At 44.3% G+C, this 20000-nt stretch overlaps 2 protein-coding genes across 5 annotated transcripts in view; both read right to left on the reverse strand.

The window, feature by feature from the left end:
• Positions 1-11459, reverse strand: part of LOC135549559 (cell division cycle-associated 7-like protein) — a 20616-nt gene extending 9157 nt beyond the window's left edge. The window contains exons 1-6 of the mRNA XM_064979633.1: positions 11374-11459; positions 2858-2983; positions 2605-2745; positions 2375-2469; positions 2023-2263; positions 1776-1832 (exon numbers count right to left, since the gene is read on the reverse strand). Coding sequence (XP_064835705.1) covers positions 1776-1832; positions 2023-2263; positions 2375-2469; positions 2605-2745; positions 2858-2983; positions 11374-11391 — 678 coding nt within the window. The 5' untranslated portion in view covers positions 11392-11459. The remainder of the gene's footprint in view (positions 1-1775; positions 1833-2022; positions 2264-2374; positions 2470-2604; positions 2746-2857; positions 2984-11373) is intronic.
• A 1550-nt stretch (positions 11460-13009) lies between these two features.
• Positions 13010-20000, reverse strand: part of LOC135549560 (rap guanine nucleotide exchange factor 5-like) — a 102855-nt gene continuing 95864 nt past the window's right edge. For 3 of the 4 annotated variants that reach the window (XM_064979635.1, XM_064979636.1, XM_064979634.1), the window contains exons 21-25: positions 17923-18013; positions 17733-17783; positions 16421-16573; positions 16164-16218; positions 13010-15868 (exon numbers count right to left, since the gene is read on the reverse strand). In XM_064979635.1, the coding sequence (XP_064835707.1) occupies positions 15750-15868; positions 16164-16218; positions 16421-16573; positions 17733-17783; positions 17923-18013 (469 nt within the window). In that variant the 3' untranslated portion in view covers positions 13010-15749. The remainder of the gene's footprint in view (positions 15869-16163; positions 16219-16420; positions 16574-17732; positions 17784-17922; positions 18014-20000) is intronic. The other variant, XM_064979637.1, reaches the window with a different exon arrangement.

A 20000-nucleotide genomic window follows, 5' to 3' on the forward strand; every position in this document is an offset into this window, starting at 1 on the left:
ATCTAGTGGTGTCGTTCTACGAAATTAGTGCTTTTTTCCTCTTTGGTATTATTGTTATTTTAAAATAGTTTTTTACTGCTCCTTTTTCTCCCCAATTTCGTGATTACGATCTTGTCTCATCGCTGCATCTCCCGACAGGCTCGGGAGAGGCGAAGGTCGAGTCATGCTTCCTCCGAAATGTGACCCGCCCAGCCACGTCTCTTAACCCGGAACCAAGCCCTACCAACGTGTCTGAGGAAACACTGTACAACCAGGGTCAGCCTGCAGGCGCCCTGCTCGCCACAATGAGTCGCTAGAGTGCGACGAGCCAAGTAAAACCCCCCGGGGTCAAACTCTCCCCTAACCCGGCAAGACGCTGGGCCAATTGTGAGCCGCCCCATGGGACTCCTGGTCACAGCCGGTTGTAACACAGCCTGGGATCCCTTTGATATTTTAAGTAGAAATTTTCCACCAATATTATATGAAATGAAGTGACCTTTAATATAGGCCACATGGAAAATTCAATAAATCAGATTTTTTATGCTAAAAGTGCGCATCTTCTGTGATTTCTAGGAAGATTTTAACCCAGGTTTTCACCAGCATTGTAAAGCCCTAGTTATTTTGATGCTTATTATTTATTTTGTGTGATTAGTGATTCATTAAAAATAAAAATACAAACATTAAAATCAACCCTGTTACGTGAACTGAACTTGTGTTTTTGTTTTGTGAAATGATTCCTTCGAAATGTTTTAACAATAAATAAAACAATTGTGATGCTTGCATACAATTAGTTTTTATTTCACCTTTATTTATTTTGCACTACCTGCCACACAACACGCTTCCATTCTCCTCTACCTGCCACACAACACGCTTCCATTCTCCCCTACCTGCCACACAACACGCTTCCATTCTCCTCTACCTGCCACACAACACGCTTCCATTCTCCTCTACCTGCCACACAACACGCTTCCATTCTCCCCTACCTGCCACACAACACGCTTCCATTCTCCTCTACCTGCCACACAACACGCTTCCATTCTCCTCTACCTGCCACACAACACGCTTCCATTCCCCACCTGCCACACAACACGCTTCCATTCTCCTCTACCTGCCACACAACACGCTTCCATTCTCCTCTACCTGCCACACAACACGCTTCCATTCTCCTCTACCTGCCACACAACACGCTTCCATTCTCCTCTACCTGCCACACAACACGCTTCCATTCTCCTCTACCTGCCACACAACACGCTTCCATTCTCCCCTACCTGCCACACAACACGCTTCCATTCTCCCCACCTGCCACACAACACGCTTCCATTCTCCTCTACCTGCCACACAACACGCTTCCATTCTCCTCTACCTGCCACACAACACGCTTCCATTCCCCCCTACCTGCCACACAACACGCTTCCATTCCCCACCTGCCAAACAACACGCTTCCATTCCCCACCTGCCACAGGGGGATTTATGGATGATTTAAGATGAAGTCGTCAACCCTGTTACTTTATATTTGTCAGTTAACGTCCCCCCCTCCTATCTTTTGTGACAGGAAAACATGTTTGTTTTTTTTAAATTAAACAGGTGCTCTTTAAAAATCACAGAATGTTAACATTTTGTGGGGAAAAAAAACAAAAACTTTTCCTTCTCACATTGCATCCTCGACTTGCAAGTTCAGTTAGTATGAATTTCCAGAATCTAAAACGTGTTACATTACTCAGAAAAGGCACCTCACTTGGTGGAATGAGCCTGTAAATTAAATCTCGAACAAACAGTCTAGTGTGCAATGTACTCACGGTAGGAGACGAGGTGACTTCAGACATGTTGGTCAGGTCAGCAAACAGCTTGGCCAACTAGGAGGACAACAACAGCAAACCAGAAGCTGAGAAGACACGTTTAAATTCACACAATAATAACAACAAGAGACAGGAAACAGAGGAGTGAAAAAATAATAAAAAATGAGGTGGAAGAGAGGGTTTGGGTTCAGTAGTATTTCTGACTGAGGGACACGACGAGCCTGGTCAAGGGTTAGAGGTTATGTACCATGGCTTTGTTCTCCTGGATGTTCTTGGCTCGTTTATTTAGAACCCGAGACTCGACCTCCATCTTCTCTTTTCCTAACGCCGCTTTCTGGGGGGGCGGTTTCTGACCCTGTGTGTCCCTCCCACTGGACTCCTGAGACAAACCCCTTTTTAGATGAGAACCAATGAGAGGCTGCCTCTCCAGAGGCGCGGCGTTGATTGGTACCTCCCCTTTCTGGGCAGAGAGTCTTTTTGTGGGAAACCTGAAGCAGAATTATCAGTATAATTCAAAAATGTATTTCCATCGACAGGTACTTCCAGGCTAAAAAGCAAAAAGCCGGCTAACGAAAACCCGGACACACAGGTACACACACCTGAAGGCGACACAGAGACTCTTCCTCTTGTGTGTGTCTGGCTCCTCCCCCTCAGAGTAGAACCCTGTGTCCTCGTCACTCTCCTCCGCTATGCACTGGAACGGCAGAATGAGAGAAAAGAAGATAGATGAGTCATGTTATAACCAAGAATCCTCATATGCACATCCCACTGGAGAGAACAAGAGACAGAACAGGACACGAGAGACAAGAGAGAACAAGTTAGGTCTCACCATAGCCTTCGTCCTGCTTCTGGAACCCCTCTTCTCCTCCTCTTCCTCACTGAAGCCCTCAAACTCCTCCCCCTCATTGTCAGAATGGCTAAACAGACTAACCAACTCCGAGGTCACAAACTTTGACCTGAAAGACATGGCCTGGAGAGAGGGAATGATTATTTCAATGGCTAACTGTAGCAGAATAAAGAATCAAGGATTGCAGTGTGTGTGTGTGTGTGTGTGTGTGTGGTAATGATCAGCAGCTACCAACCGGCTTCCCAGAGTCCTCGGAGGCTAGGCTGTCTGACTCGCTGTCACTCAGCACTGGCACGGCAAAACCCAGGAAGTCCTCGTCATCACTGGGGCTCTCAAAGATGGCCGCCAGGGCCCTGGGGGTCTAGGGGAGGAGGGGCAACAGATTAAAAAGGGTAAATCTACATTTGAAACATACATATTATTTGAATTTTCAATTACTGAAATGCATGACAGACAGACCAGGTGAATCCAGGTGAAAGCTATGACCCCTTACTGATGTCACTTGATAAATCCACTTCAATCACTGTAAATGAAGGGGATTTTTGAGCCTTGAGACATGGCTTGTTAGCCTTTGAACGGGGTATGGTAGTAGGTGCCACGGGCACCAGTTTGTGTCAAGAACTGCAACGCTGCTGAGTTTCACACACTCAACAGTTTCCTGTGTGTATTAAGAACGGTCCACCACCCAAAGGACATCCAACCAACTTGACAACTACGGGGACTACTAGGACAACTACTAGGACACCTTGTAGAGTCCATGCTCTGATGAATTGAAACTGTTCTGAGTGCAAAAGGGGGGTGCTCAACTCAATATTAGGAAGTTGTCCTTAAATGTTCTTTACATTCAGCGTATAGCCTTAAAACATGGTTAAAACTATCATTTTGATGGCATGGATCAGTGTTGTAATACTCCAAGTCCAGGACACGGAGCGAAGTCACAATTTTCATGACTCCCCTTGACTATCCGCCCGATTCCTGCTTACCAACAATAGCTCAAACAGGAAGTAGCAGTGACGCGCTCAAAACGGAAGCAGATGCTAAACTACAGGACTGTTCAATAGCGTAGACTAGAATATGTTCCGGGATTCATCCAATGGCACTGAAGAGTTTACCATAGTCAACGGCTTCATTAATAAGTACATCGACGACGTCCCCACAATAACCGTACGTACATATCCTAACCAGAAGCCATGGATTACGCACAGAGCTGACACGTTCAAGGAGTGGGACACTAATCCGGGCATTTATAATAAATCCTGTTACACCATCCGACAAGCAAAGTGTCAATACAGGACTAAGATCGAAACTGGCTCTGAAGCCTGTCGGATGTGGCAAGGCTTGCAAACTATCACGGATTACAAAAGAGAAACCCAGCAGCGAGCTGCACAGTGACGCGAGCCTACCAGACGAGCTGAATGACTTCTATGTTCGCGTTGAGGTAAGCAACACTGAATCATGCATGAGAGCACCAGCTGTTCTGGACAACTGTGTGAGCACGCTCTCCATAGCCGATGTGAATAAGACCTTTAAACAGGTTGACAATCACAAGGCCGCAGGGCCAGACAGAATACCAGGATGTGTACTCAGAGCATGCGCTGACCAGCTGGCAAGTGTCTTCACTGACATTTTCAACCTCTCCCTGACCCAGTCTGTAATACCTACATGTTTCAAGCAGACCACCATAGCACCCACATCTGTAGCTATGAAATGCTGTGAAAGGCTGGTCATGGCTCATAGCAACACCATCATCCCAGGACCCACTCCAATTTGCATACCGCCCCAAAAGATCCAAAGATGACGCAATCTCTATTGGACTCCAGACTGCTGTTTCCCACCTGGACAAGAGGAACACCTACAGTATGTGAGAATGCTGTTCATTGACTACAGCTCAGTGTTCAACACCATAGTGCCCTCCAAGCGCATCACTAAGCTAAGGACCCTGGGACTGAATATCTCCCTCTGCAACTGGATCCTGGACTTCCTGACGGTCCGCCCCCGGGTGGTAAGGGTAGGCAACAACACATCTGCCACGCTGACCCTCAACACGGGGGACCCTCAGGGTTGAGTGCTTAGTCCCCTCTTGTACTCCCTGTTCACCCACGACTGCACATGACTCCAACACCATCATTAAGGCCATGTTCTGTTATAGTCTCCAGCCGGAAGAGGACTGGCCACCCCACATATGCTCTCTCTAATTCTCTTTCTCTCTCTCGGAGGACCTGAGCCCTAGGACCATGCCCCAGGACTACCTGACATGATGACTCCTTGCTGTCCCCAGTCCACCTGACCGTGCTGCTGCTCCAGTTTCAACTGTTCTACCTTATTATTATTCGACCATGCTGGTCATTTATGAACATTTGAACATCTTGGCCATGTTCTGTTCTAATCTCTACCCGGCACAGCCAGAAGAGGACTGGCCACCCCACATAGCCTGGCTCCTCTCTAGGTTTCTTCCTAGGTTTTGGCCTTTCTAGGGAGTTTTTCCTAACCACCGTGCATCTACACCTGCATTGCTTGCTGTTTGGGGTTTTAGGCTGGGTTTCTGTACAGCACTTTGAGATATCAGCTGATGTACAAAGGGCTACATAAATACATTTGATTTGATGACAAAGCGGCAGTGGTAGGCCTGATCACAGATGGTAATGAGCCTATAGGGAGGTCAGAGACCTGGCAGTGTGGTGCCAGAACAACAACCTCTCCCTCAACGTCAGCCCGACAAAGGAGCTCATCGTGGACTACAAGAAACAGGGGCACGAGCACGTCCCCATTCACATCGACAGGGCTGTAATGGAGCGGGTTGTGAGCTTCAAGTTCCTCGGTTTCCACATCACTAAGGATCTATCATGGTCCACACACAACAATAGTCATGAAAGGGCTAGACAACGCCATTTCCCTCCCAGGAGGCTGAAAAGATTTGGCATGGGCCTGTCATGTAAAAATAAAAAAATAAATTGTCCCCCAACCTGCATCACAATGGGATTCAATGAGTTTTAGCTTCTGTTGCTAGAATTGGCAAAATTCAGACTGGATTAGGTATTGAACCTAAGCATCCACTGCTATGCTGGTCGCTTGGCTCTATTTTACCTCGTAGTGGTCGCGAAGGAAGGAGGACACGGGCAGTCCTAGTTCTATTTCACCTAAGCACTCGCCCAGTCCATGCAAAATTATTACCTCAGAATTGTTCTCCAAGGATGTTGTTTTTGACGGTGACAACCTGCTGACTAACTGCTGTTTCAGAAGACCGAAAATACAATACATTTGTCTATATAAAGAAAAAAATACTGTGAAATAGGAAGAAATGATTTAATCTAGTTTTAGATTGACGTTGCTAGCTACTGTAGTTCTACTTATTTACCTTAGCCTGCCTAGTCTGCTAGCCAGACAGTTTTATTTAGCTAGCTACTGTAAGTGTTACTGTTTGTGTGTAGCTTGCACTTCAATTTCATTTCATCTTGTCAACCAGGTACTATGAAGGCACCACTGATCTCAAAAACAGGTGCAACATTCAGAGAAAAGGAACTTCTATTAGATAACTGGACGGATTTAGCTATGTACAACCATTTTTCAACAAGCTAGTTGGTCATCTACATGTTGCTAGCTATACATATACTTCAGTGGAGGCTGTTGAGGGGAGGAAGGCTCATAATGTCTGTCATGGAGTAAATGGAATGGTATCAAACACGAGGTTTCCATTTGGTTGATACCATCAGCAGCCTCCACTGATATAGTTATATGTCTGTCACATTGAGGTGTCTAGCTATAAAGATAAACCTGATCAATCAAATGGGTAGTAAGCAATTATGGTAACTAACTGCCCTTACCTAGGTGTCTTCACTAGACAGACACAGAGAGAGAGGGGGGGGGGGGGGTTGGGGGGGGAGGAAGGAAGTGAGAAAGGATGAAAGTGAGACAGAGAGAAAAAAAACAAAGAGGGAGAGAGAGAGACAGCAGTGCAAATGTACTTAGACTTGAGTATTTCAATAACTCTTCTCTTCCTACTCGTTAGGCAATCACATGTTCCTATGGGGAAGGATGGCCAGCCACACAGGAGGGGAATTATTACTAAGGAGGAGAAGGAGGCCGTGCCGACCGAGATGCATGCCGACCGAGATGCATGTTGGCCATTTCGGAGTGAAACGCATGATTGCCAAAATCAACCTACGCATCTTCTGATGTGGAATTGTCAAGGAGGTGGACAGCTGGGCAAGTCAAATAACCTTTTGTTTATCAATCGCATTCTATTATATATCTGAAATGATTATTATTTCAATTAATGTCATATCAGAGAGCACACAATGTTTTAATTTGTCACGTTTTGCTTGAAGGTCAGTGCCCTGTCTGGCCTGCCAGAAGTTTGCACCAGAGTTGAAGCCCATCAAAGATGTTTCACCACGGCACATGATCGGTAAGTGTCCCAATTCAAATTTTGCCCTGATAAGTTGTTTTGTAATGGTTGCTTTATTTTGACCACAGCAGAGTTCAATATTATAGAATGTGTGTGTGTCAGTGTCCCTACATGTATGAACATGTGCCTACTGTATGACACAGATAAGAATAAAGTCATCTTCTCTCAAACACTTTAAATGTTTGGGGTGGACCTCATCGGACCCTTCACTAAATCCAGGAATGGCAACAGCTGGTGTCTGACGACGTCCGACCACTTTACCAAGTGGGTGGAGCCAATAACCATTAAGGTCAATACAGGAAGAGAACGTGCTTAACTATAAATTCCCTTCTGTAAACCCATTTTTTAAAAAGGGTGCTTGGAACCCATTTTGTATGATACCCATCAAGGACGAGACTGGCGAGGCCACCGCCAATGCGATGACGGACATCTGTTCTCTTGAGGTCATCTTGAGTGACCGAGGTCATGAACGCTGGAACAAGGCACGGCTGTTATAGTTTATATTCTGTCATCAATGGAAACACTCCTCTCACTGTCAACTGCATTTATTTTCAGCAAACTTAACATGTTATGTTCATACAAATATTTACACAAGATTCAACAACTGAGACATAAACTGAACAAGTTCCACAGACGTGACTAACAGAAATTGAATAATGTGTCCCTGAACAAAGGGGGGGGGGGGGTCAAAATCAGAAGTAACAGTCAGTATCTGGTGTGGCCACCAGCTGCATTAAGTACCGCAGTGCATCTCCTCCTCATGGACTGCACCAGATTTGCCAGTTCTTGCTGTGAGATGTTACCCCACTCTTCCACCAAAGCACCTGCAAGTTCCCTGACATTTCTGGGGGGAATGGCCCTCACCCTCATCCTCCAATCCAACAGGTTCCAGACATGCTCAATGGGATTGAGATCCGGGCTCTTCGCTGGCCATGGCAGAACACTGACATTCCTGTCTTGCAGGAAATCACGCACAGAACGAGCAGTATGGCTGGTGGCATTGTCATGCTGGAGGGTCATGTCAGGATGAGCCTGCAGGAAGGGTACCACATGAGGGAGGATGTCTTCCCTGCTGTGACACACCGCCCCATACCATGACGGACCCTCCACCTCCAAATCGATCCCGCTCCAGAATACAGGCCTCGGTCTAACGCTCATTCTTTCGACGATAAACGTGAATCCAAACATCACCCTAGTGAGACAAAACCGCGACTCGTCAGTGAAGAGCACTTTTTGCCAGTCCTGTCTGGTCCAGCGATGTTGGGTTTGTACCCATAGGCGACGTTGTTGCCGGTGATGTCTGGTGAGGACCTGCCTTACAACAGGCCTCAGCCTATTGCGTACAGTTGAGAACAGGCAGAACATCCCACCCACACGGTAGGGCGGCAGTGTAGCCTAGTGGTTAGAGCGTTGGACTAGTAACCGGAAGGTTGAGAGTTCAAACCCCCGAGCTGACAAGGTACAAAATCTGTCGTTCTGCCCCTGAACAGGCAGTTAACCCACTGTTCCCAGGCCGTCATTGAAAATAAGAATTTGTTCTTAACTGACTTGCCTGGTTAAATAAAGGTAAAAAAAACAAAATAAAAAAAAACACCTCAATATTCCACACACCAGAATTCCATTTTTTTAGTCTACGATTGCCATGTGAGTGTACAAAAACAAAAAAAAATCTGTGAAAATAAATTAATGACACAACTCTGCCAAAAAATATCAAAGTTTATATATGAAAATCTTAAATATTGCCAGGTTGGTTTTCACAGCCATTTCACAAGGGGTTCATTATTGTAACGTATCCTTTTATGGTATTTATTTGTTGCACATTATTCATTGTTGTTTCCTAAAGACCTACAATATCTATATATCTATATTCATTCAACCACAAGGGTGTATTAATGGGCTATGCGAGATAGAACAAAAATAAATCATAATAGCAGACTACTGAATCGATATTATTTCAGTGTAGATAAAAGGAAGGTTAAAATATAAACATTATTTGCATATGAATGGAGTGGAAATGAGCTGACTTCGTAAGGTAAGTAACTTCACACATTGTCTAACCAGGCTGTCTGCAGTGTGTCCCACCACCCCCTCTTTTTACACTTCTGCTGCTCTCTGTTCATCATATATGCACAGTCACTTTAACCATACCTGCATGTACATACTACCTCAATAAGCCTGACTAACTGGTGTCTGTATGTAGCCTTGATACTCTTATTTTCAAATGTCTTTTTACTGTTGTTTTATTTATTTACTTACCTACACCACACACCTTTTTTTTTTTTTCGCACTCTTGGTTAGAGCCTGTAAGGTAGCATTTCACTGTAATGTCTACCTACACCTGTTGTATTCAGCATTTCACTGTAATGTCTACCTACACCTGTTGTATTCAGCATTTCACTGTAATGTCTACCTACACCTGTTGTATTCGGTGCACGTGACAAATAAACTTTGATTTGATTTAATGTATCAAGCAGATTACATGCTTTCTTTGCCATTGGATTCCATGTTGTAATGTTAACAAGGTACCCCAAAAGTAGTTTGAAGTAATGTTTTCATTTTATTAGCTAAACAAAACATTGTTTAAAACAGCGTAATTGTCACAGCAACGGGCCTTGTTTGCATAGCAATGATGAAAAGAACATCATTATGGCTGTAATGATCTCCAAAATTCTAATCATTAGATCATCACACCGTTTATATAGCAACGGACGCTAATAGTTTATCCGATCCCATTGTGATGCAGAGTGGGACACTTTTTGGCCAGGGGACATTTATTTTGCCATGACAGGCCCTCAGATCCTCAACAAGTTCTACAGCTGCACCATTGAGAGCATCTTGACTGGCTGCATCACCGCCTGGTCTGGCAACAGCTTGGCATCTGACCGCAAGGCGCTACAGGGGATGGTGCGTACAGCCCAGTACATCACTGGGGCCGAGCTTCCTGCCATCCAGGACCTCTATATCAGGCGGTGTCAGAGGAACACCCTAAAAATTGTATAAGACTCCAGCCCCCCAGGTCATACTGTTCTCTCTGCTACCGCACGGCAAGCAGTACTGATGCACCAAGTCTGAAACCAACAGGACCCTGAACAGCTTCTACCCCCAAGCCATGAGACTGATAAATAATTAACCAATTAGCTACCTGGACTATCTGCACTGACCTTTATTGCACTAAATTCTCTCTCATCACAGACGCTGCTGCTAATGTTTATTATGTCACGTTATTCATAGTTATATTTAAATATCTACGTCAATTACCTCGTACCCCTGCACATCAACTTGGTACTAGTACCCAGTGTATACAGCCAATCTATTATTATTATGTTTTACTTTTCTATTATTGCTCTATTTTCTTTCTCTCTGCATTGTTGGGAACGGCCCGTGTGTACGCATTTCACTGCTAGTCTATTGTTTAGAAATATGTGACGAATACAATGCGATATGTCCGATTGAGACAAAAAAATACATTTTATGCGTAATTCAACATACTAGCTACAACAGCAAATGTTAGATGGCTGTATTATCTATGTAGCCTTACAAATGTGCAACAGTGTAATAAACAAAAATGGTTGGACCGCAGCTTTTAGCACTAACTTACCAAGGAACTCGTGACTCGAGTATAAAAGACTCGGACTGGAACACTAAGGACTTGACTCCATCACTGGCATGAATGTAAAAGTCCTTGCATCATAGCTCTGTCTATGATTTTAAGGGAGGTTAACTTTATTCAGCCCCATCCCTCAGCTTTTTAGCGAAACACGGGCAGAGAAAGCTTTTATTATTTGAACTGATTATTGACGCTTTAAAACCAAAGACACTTCCAATGAACTTCCTATATATAATATATCCTATAGTTCCCCCTATACATCGGTGATAAAGCTACACTGTAATAGATAATAGCCTTTTCACACTGGCGCACAGAGAGCACTGCCATACTGTGCTGGCTCTGATCTCCTTATAATATGGAACTTTCCAGAAAGTAGTCTGATGATGGACAGGTGATCAGGCCATTACAGAGCAGCGGCATCGTAGTGTGAATGAGTGGCCCACTAACAGAAGGTAAACAATGGACCAAATGTTTTCCAATGCCATTTTCACATTCAAATACTGTAGCACTGATATGTAGCTATGATACAGGATATCAATACTTCATTTTATGAAATTCGCAACTGGACATTTAATGACATAATTTAGCCTATTCCTTAGTTTTGGTCCAAAGTGGAGCAAATGGCCTTCGGTCCTTGGATTGGACTATACCACCAAGACGTATCATGTGTATAGCTATTTCCCCAGTGTTTTAGCTAAACGGGACGATATAAAAGTTGCAACTGTTAAACATAACTTACCTTTGTTGATAACAGCATTTTAACTCGTTTGAGAGACGGCTTTTCTTTCTCTCAGAAGTCATGCAGTTCACTCAACAAAATCAATGAATGCATGGTTTTAAAAAACAACACGAGTTCAGGTACTTGTCTCAAAAAGCAGGGGAGTAGTTGAGTTTCGAGTTTAGTTCAAATATGTTTCCAGGCTTAATGCTTCATTTTTGTGAGCCCAGAATATTTGAATTGTATGTAGAAGTCGTTAGAAAACGAGAGTGAATTAAGTTGTATTATGATTACAATGAGTTTCTGCTCTGAGTATCTTTAGAACTCCCCCCGGATACAGAATGGAACAGTCCGAATCCCGCCCTCTCTACAGATTCGCGGCAAAAAATACCATGTGGGCCTAACAGAACCACACCACAGATTTTTAATAACTAACCCATTGTCATTGCTCCATCTGTGACCACACTGTCTAACCTTTTGTTACGTTCTGTTCTTGTAACAAATAACGTAACAGCTGTACTGCACGTGCTGTCTGTCTGCAATAAGTAATATCAAAGACAGTACATGATTGTAGCAACATTGCATCTGGGCCTAATTGCTTTTGGATCAGAGTACATTAAGACTACATTAAACAAATCTCTGTCATGCTACAACAAATATTTATTATCTCCTGATGATGTTTGGTATTATTGCCTTTTGGGTTTCTTTTTAAAAGTGACTAGGAACATAATCTTATTTAGAAAAAAATATTCCATAGTGCAGAAACTACATTCTCTCTCCACTACTCCTCCCTCCTTATCCTCCTCCCCACTCCCCCTTCTTATCCTCCTACCCCACTCCTCCCTTCTTATCCTCCTACCCCACTCCTCCCTCCTTATCCTCCTCCCCACTCCTCCCTTCTTATCCTCCTACCCCACTCCTCCCTTCTTATCCTCCTACCCCACTCCTCCCTCCTTATCCTCCTCCCCCACTCCTCCCTTCTTACCCTCCTCCCCACTCCTCCCTTCTTATCCTCCTCCCCACTCCTCCCTTCTTATCCTCCTCCCTCCTTATCCTCCTCCCCACTCCTCCCTTCTTATCCTCCTACCCCACTCCTCCCTCCTTATCCTCCTACCCCACTCCTCCCTTCTTATCCTCCTCCCTCCTTATCCTCCTCCCCCACTCCTCCCTCCTTATCCTCCTACCCCACTCCTCCCTTCTTATCCTCCTCCCTCCTTATTCCTCCTCCCCACTCCTCCCTTCTTATCCTACCCCACTCCTCCCTCCTTATCCTCCTACCCCACTCCTCCCTTCTTATCCTCCTCCCTCCTTATCCTCCTCCCCCACTCCTCATTCCTTATCCTCCTACCCCACTCCTCCCTTCTTATCCTCCTCCCTCCTTATTCCTCCTCCCCACTCCTCCCTTCTTATCCTCCTACCCCACTCCTCCCTTCTTATCCTCCTACCCCACTCCTCCCTCCTTATCCTCCTCCCCCACTCCTCCTCCCCCACACCTCCATCCTTATCCTCCTCCCCCACTCCTCCCTCCTTATCCTCTCCCTCCTTATTCCTCCTCCCACACTCCTCCCTCCTTATCTTCCTCCCCCACTCCTCCCTCCCTCCCACTCTTTCTCTCTACTCTTCATCTCTCATATATTCACAGAGCCAGTGACCAGCGACACAATGTTTAATATGACATAAAACCTATAATTTATTCATCATCTCAAGTAAAACTTTTATGTATTAAAACGCTCTTTAGAAAAGACGAGTGGCTTCAGCAGTTAGGGGCATATTGCTCTGTGTTTCTCTTTTCCCTAAAGGTACACTCAGCAATATGGCATCACATACAGCGGGGAAACAGAAACAATAACAACAACAAAAACAACAACAGAATTCAAATCTCCTCAAGGGAGGGCACAATTTGGAGACTATAGTTGCAGAGCCAATAGTGGCAGCATTGACTTCTGTTGATGATGATGTTGCTATAAGCAGTTGACCCGCTCCTTTATGATGTCATATTGGGGAGTCTACTTTTAAACAGATAAATAATAACATCTCAAACATCATAATAAAATAATAATAATAATAACAACATTATAGCGGTGTTTCCCATCTATTTCCTCTGGCCTCCCCTAAACGTTTCACATTTTTGTTTCAACCCTGAACTGACACACCTGATTGAATTAGTTAAAGGGTTGATGATTAGTTGACTAACTGAATGTGGCTGGGAGTTTAGGGTTAAACTAAAATGTGAAATATCTGCCAGTACCCGAGAAAAGGGTTGGGAAACCCTACATTATAGTAATAACATTATCCATATTAACAAGTCAACAATATTACAGAAGAATAAAGCCTTATAGCAAATCTGAAATGGCACACTATTCCCTGGCTTATATAGTACACTACTTTTAACCAGAGCTCCCTATACCCTATAATATAGTACACTACTCTGACCAGGGCCACATGGGTTCTGGTCAAACGTAGGGCATTATAGAATAGGATCTGTGGTCTTGCATTGTGATCTCATGGGGTCGTCACGTCATGCAAACACAACAACATTCTTTAAAACAGAACTTTACATCGTCATGACCACGGCAAGAAAACAACAACAAAACTCTTTTTCATTGGTTCTTTTGTTTCTCTGTCGCCCCTCCCCCCATTTTGACATCACACAGGACAGTAAACAATCATTCCCTCCTTGTCTCCTGTTTTAAACATTCCAGCATTTCAGCTCCAACTTCAAACCTTTGTATACACAGTTCACTATCTTTACACATCTCCCCGTTACCCTGTATAGCTTTACACTTTTAATATTGTCTTTATACAGCTGCCGTCTCATCTGGCACACAGGACTGTCACAGTCTGTCTCCTTTAGAGAAACATAAATACAGTCACTATCACAATAAATAGTCCTATAGCAGTGCTGCCCTGCTCCTAAACACCTGAATACTGTAGATACATGTGCATGTACTAGTGTGACTACGCCAAGCCTTAACAGAGTAATGTTCTAGATCAGTCAGTGTGACTACGCCAAGCCTTAACGGAGTAATGTTCTAGATCAGTCAGTGTGACTACGCCAAGCCTTAACGGAGTAATGTTCTAGATCAGTCAGTGTGACTACGCCAAGCCTTAACGGAGTAATGTTCTAGATCAGTCAGTGTGACTACGCCAAGCCTTAACGGAGTAATGTTCTAGATCAGTCAGTGTGACTACGCCAAGCCTTAACAGAGTAATGTTCTAGATCAGTCAGTGTGACTACGCTAAGCCTTAACAGAGTAATGTTCTAGATCAGTCAGTGTGACTACGCCAAGCCTTAACGGAGTAATGTTCTAGATCAGTCAGTGTGACTACGCTAAGCCTTAACGGAGTAATGTTCTAGATCAGTCAGTGTGACTACGCCAAGCCTTAACAGAGTAATGTTCTAGATCAGTCAGTGTGACTACGCCAAGCCTTAACAGAGTAATGTTCTAGATCAGTCAGTGTGACTACGCCAAGCCTTAACAGAGTAATGTTCTAGATCAGTCAGTGTGACTACGCCAAGCCTTAACAGAGTAATGTTCTAGATCAGTCAATGTTGCTTAGTGAAATCTGTGTGTAACAGGCATTGGCTGGGATTGAACCCAGGCCATGTTGCTTAGTGAAATCTGTGTGTAACAGGCATTGAAATAACAGAACAATCTATTCAGTCAGTAAAAGTGTAACAACAATATAATAACTCTCTATAATACCATGTTATAACATCTAACAACAATGTGTAATGTTATGACCTTTTATGGTATGGCAGGACCAGGCTGTTGTTGTTACTATGGAGACATGTGAAAAGCTGTGTGTCTGTATAGCCGAATATGGCATCACTTTCCCATCTGGGCATTTGGCACTGTAACATCCAGAGGCTCACCATGTGGCCTGAACACACACAGTACACATCTACTGTATGTCTACTCTGTCCATATATACACACTGTACATTTATACCATCCATTAACATCTGCATTCACAGGACCCGACCGAGGATCCTCAAATACAGTGAAACTGACTGTTCATTTCAGAGCAGAAACAGAACAACATGCAGTCTCAGTAACTGGAGAGTAGCTTAACGACTGTATTCACCACAGAACATTAACGAATGGCTGCCTGTCCTCTTCAAAGGCTCTGTCATCCATTAACGTTTGACCCTCACAGAAAAACAATCTGAATTTAGGTTTTGCCAGATATTCATTTTCAGTCTGAACGCCGCCTCAGTGTGCAGCTCTGTGGTTGGCTGGCTGAATCAGTCTTCTGAAGTGTGGTTGGCTGGCTATTTCAGGATGTTGAACTGTGATTGGCTGAGAGACAGTGGCTCGCATGGCACCTTTGATACAGGAAGTGTATTTTCTGTGGTTCTGTGGAGGTCAAAAGTTCCTCTGGGAGTGTGCGTGTTCAGGCGCGCGGCTCCAGTTTGTGTGACAGTTGAAAGAGTGTCTGTTGATTGTCGATGATGTGTAAGTGGTGAACACTCGCCCTGACCTCAGGATTGTCGCTGCCCACCACCTCGTTACCTAGGAGACAGACACACAGATCAGGTATATACAGTATATATTAACACAGACGCACAAACAAACAAACACACAAACAAACAAACAAACAACACAAACAAACACACAAACAAACAAACACACAAACAAACAAACAAACAAACAACACAAACAAACACACAAACAAACACACAAACAAACAAACAAACAAACACACAAACAAACAAACACACAAACAAACACACAAACAAACACACAAACACACAAACAAACAAACACACAAACAAACACACAAACAAACAACACGCACACAACATACCCAGTTGGTCGCTTTGGCAGTGGCGAATCAGGCGCACTATGTCGGCGATCATGTGCTGAGGGGGTCAGGGCATACAAGAGGGTCAGTCACCGGGGTCACGGTTATAGCACACAGACAGATACACACACACACACGCGCATGCACGCACGCACGCACACACACAGATACACACACACGCACGCACGCACATACGCGCACGCACGCACACACGTGCACACGCACACACACGCACGCACACACGCACGCACACGCCTCACCAGTTTCTGGAAGTTCACCAGGTTGTCTTGAAAGGTTTTGTTTCCCTCGTGGATGAAGGTGATGTCTTTCAACAGCAGGGGCATGAACGGGATCTTAGGAGGCTTCATCTTCTTGAAGGCATCTCTGTAGGCTTTATGGTTCAGAGACGGGTCCTGGAGAGAGACAGAGATAGAGACAGAGACAGACAGAGAGAGAGAGGAGACAGAGACAGAGAGAAGAGACATACATACAGAGAGAGGAGACAGACAGAGACAGAGAGAGAGGAGACAGAGGAGACAGAGACAGACAGAGGAGACAGAGACAGACCGAGAGAGAGGAGACAGAGACAGAGAGAGAGGCAGAGATAGAGACAGACAGAGACAGAGAGAGAGAGGAGACAGAGAGGAGACAGACAGAGAGAGAGAGAGGAGACAGAGAGAGAGAGAGAGAGAGAGAGAGAGAGAGAGAGACAGAGATAGAGACAGAGAAGTTAGGGTTAGGAGTCAGTGTAAGGTAAGGGAGTTCAGGTCAGAGGTTTGGCTTAGGGTTAGGAGTCAGTGTAAGGTAAGGGAGTTCAGGTCAGAGGTTAGGGTTAGGGTTAGGAGTCAGTGTAAGGTAAGGGAGTTCAGGTCAGAGGTTTGGCTTAGGGTTAGGAGTCAGTGTAAGGTAAGGGAGTTCAGGTCAGAGGTTTGGCTTAGGGTTAGGAGTCAGTGTAAGGTAAGGGAGTTCAGGTCAGAGGTTAGGGTTAGGGTTAGGAGTCAGTGTAAGTTAAGGGAGTTCAGGTCAGAGGTTAGGGTTAGGGTTAGGAGTCAGTGTAAGGTAAGGGAGTTCAGGTCAGAGGTTAGGGTTAGGGTTAGGAGTCAGTGTAAGGTAAGGGAGTTCAGGTCAGAGGTTAGGGTTAGGAGTCAGTGTAAGTTAAGGGAGTTCAGGTCAGAGGTTAGGGTTAGGGTTAGGAGTCAGTGTAAGGTAAGGGAGTTCAGGTCAGAGGTTAGGGTTAGGGTTAGGAGTCAGTGTAAGGTAAGGGAGTTCAGGTCAGAGGTTAGGGTTAGGGTTAGGAGTCAGTGTAAGGTAAGGGAGTTCAGGTCAGAGGTTAGGGTTAGGGTTAGGAGTCAGTGTAAGGTAAGGGAGTTCAGGTCAGAGGTTAGGGTTAGGGTTAGGAGTCAGTGTAAGGTAAGGGAGTTCAGGTCAGAGGTTAGGGTTAGGGTAATGTGGATATGAACTGAAAGGCTGTTACGCCAATAGCCTTGACATTTGTTAAGTCTTCCTAACTATTTTCCACCAGCTTTGTCAAGAATAATATTACTTTAATAAACCAATGAGAATGAGTCTTACTGTGATCAACTCCAGTTCAGAGAAAATCTTCTTGAATTTCCCCGGAACCTTCTGAACGTAAACAGAGGGAACAGAGTTACACACCCACAGCCACACCCACACCCACAGCCACACCCACACCCACAGCCACAGCCACACCCACAGCCACAGCCACAGCCACACCCACACTTTTTCTGTCTGTCTCCCTTACCTCCCAGGTTATATTGAGTCTACTGACAGCTGCAGTGTTTAGTCCCATGATGATGGCAAATGCTGAGTTCAGGTTCCTCTGGGCCTTACAGCTGAACAACACAAGAGAGGAATTACACAGAGCCTTCAGAAAGTATTCACACCTCTGGTCTTATCCACATTTTGTTGTCTTACAGTCTGAAATCAAAATGGATTAAATCATGTTTTTCTTGGGTACGACGCTACAAGCTTGGCACACCTGTATTTGGGGAGTTTCTCCCATTATTCCCTGTAGATCCTCTCAAGCTCTGTCAGGTTGGATGGGGAGCGTCGCTGCACAGCTATTTTTCAAGTCTCTACAGAGATGTTAGATCGGGTTCAAGTCCGGGCTCTGGCTGGGCCACTCAAGGACATTCAGAGACTTATCCCGAAGCCACTCCTGCATTCAATTGAATTTACCACAGGTGGACTCCAATCAAGTTGTAGAAACATCTCAAGGATGATCAATGGAAACAGGATGCACCTGAGCTCAATTTCAAGTCTCCAAAAATGTCTAAAAAAACTGTTTTTGCTTTGGCCCTATGGGTTATTGTATGTAGATTTATGAGGAAAAAAATAAATGTCATACATTTTAGAATAGGACTGTTACTTAACAAAATGAGACGTCTGAATAGTTACTGAATGCACTATACACACAATACCCCGTAATGACAAAATTAAAACATGTTTTTGTAAATGATTGCTAATTTATTGAAAGTGAAATACAGAAATATATAATTTACATAAGTATTCACACCCCTGAATAAATACATTAGAATCCCCCTTGGCAGGGATTACAGCTGTGAGTCTTTCTGGGTAAGTCTCTAAGAGTGATTACAGCTGTGAGTCTTTCTGGCTAAGTCTCTAAGAGTGATTACAGCTGTGAGTCTTTCTGGGTAAGTAGTCTCTAAGAGTGATTACAGCTGTGAGTCTTTCTGGGTAAGTAGTCTCTAAGAGTGATTACAGCTGTGAGTCTCTCTGGGTAAGTCTCTAAGAGTGATTACAGCTGTGAGTCTTTCTGGGTAAGTCTCTAAGAGTGATTACAGCTGTGAGTCTCTCTGGGTAAGTCTCTAAGAGTGATTACAGCTGTGAGTCTTTCTGGGTAAGTCTCTAAGAGTGATTACAGCTGTGAGTCTCTCTGGGTAAGTCTCTAAGAGTGATTACAGCTGTGAGTCTTTCTGGGTAAGTCTCTAAGAGTGATTACAGCTGTGAGTCTCTCTGGGTAAGTCTCTAAGAGTGATTACAGCTGTGAGTCTTTCTGGGTAAGTAGTCTCTAAGAGTGATTACAGCTGTGAGTCTTTCTGGCCAAGTCTCTAAGAGTGATTACAGCTGTGAGTCTTTCTGGGTAAGTCTCTAAGAGTGATTACAGCTGTGAGTCTCTCTGGGTAAGTCTCAAAGAGCGATTACATCTGTGTGTCTTTCTGGGTAAGTCTCTAAGAGCTTTGCACACCTGGATTGTACAAAATTTGCCCATTATTCTTTATAAAAATCCTTCAAGCTCTGTCAAGTTTGTTGTTGATCATTGCTAGACAGACATTTTGTATTTATTATAGATCCCCACCATTTATTATAACATGACTCTTCACAGTCCTCACTGTTCCATAAAGTGTATTTTTATCTTTTAAAAAATAATCTGATTTTACTGCTTGCACTTGATGTGGAATAGAGTTTCATGTAGTCATGGCTCTATGTAGTACTGTGGAAGAGAGTTCCATGTAGTCATGGCTCTATGTAGTACTGTGGAATAGAGTTCCATGTAGTCATGGCTCTATGTAGTACTGTGGAATAGAGTTCCATGTAGTCATGGCTCTATGTAGTACTGTGGAATAGAGTTCCATGTAGTCATGGCTCTATGTAGTACTGTGGAATAGAGTTCCATGTAGTCATGGCTCTATGTAGTACTGTGGAATAGAGTTCCATGTAGTCATGGCTCTATGTAGTACTGTGGAATAGAGTTCCATGTAGTCATGGCTCTATGTAGTACTGTGGAATAGAGTTCCATGTAGTCATGGCTCTATGTGGTACTGTGGAAGAGAGTTCCATGTAGTCATGTCTCTATGT

Source organism: Oncorhynchus masou, chromosome 12, assembly GCF_036934945.1.
Source record: "Oncorhynchus masou masou isolate Uvic2021 chromosome 12, UVic_Omas_1.1, whole genome shotgun sequence".
In the NCBI taxonomy this organism is placed as follows: Eukaryota; Metazoa; Chordata; class Actinopteri; order Salmoniformes; family Salmonidae; genus Oncorhynchus; species Oncorhynchus masou.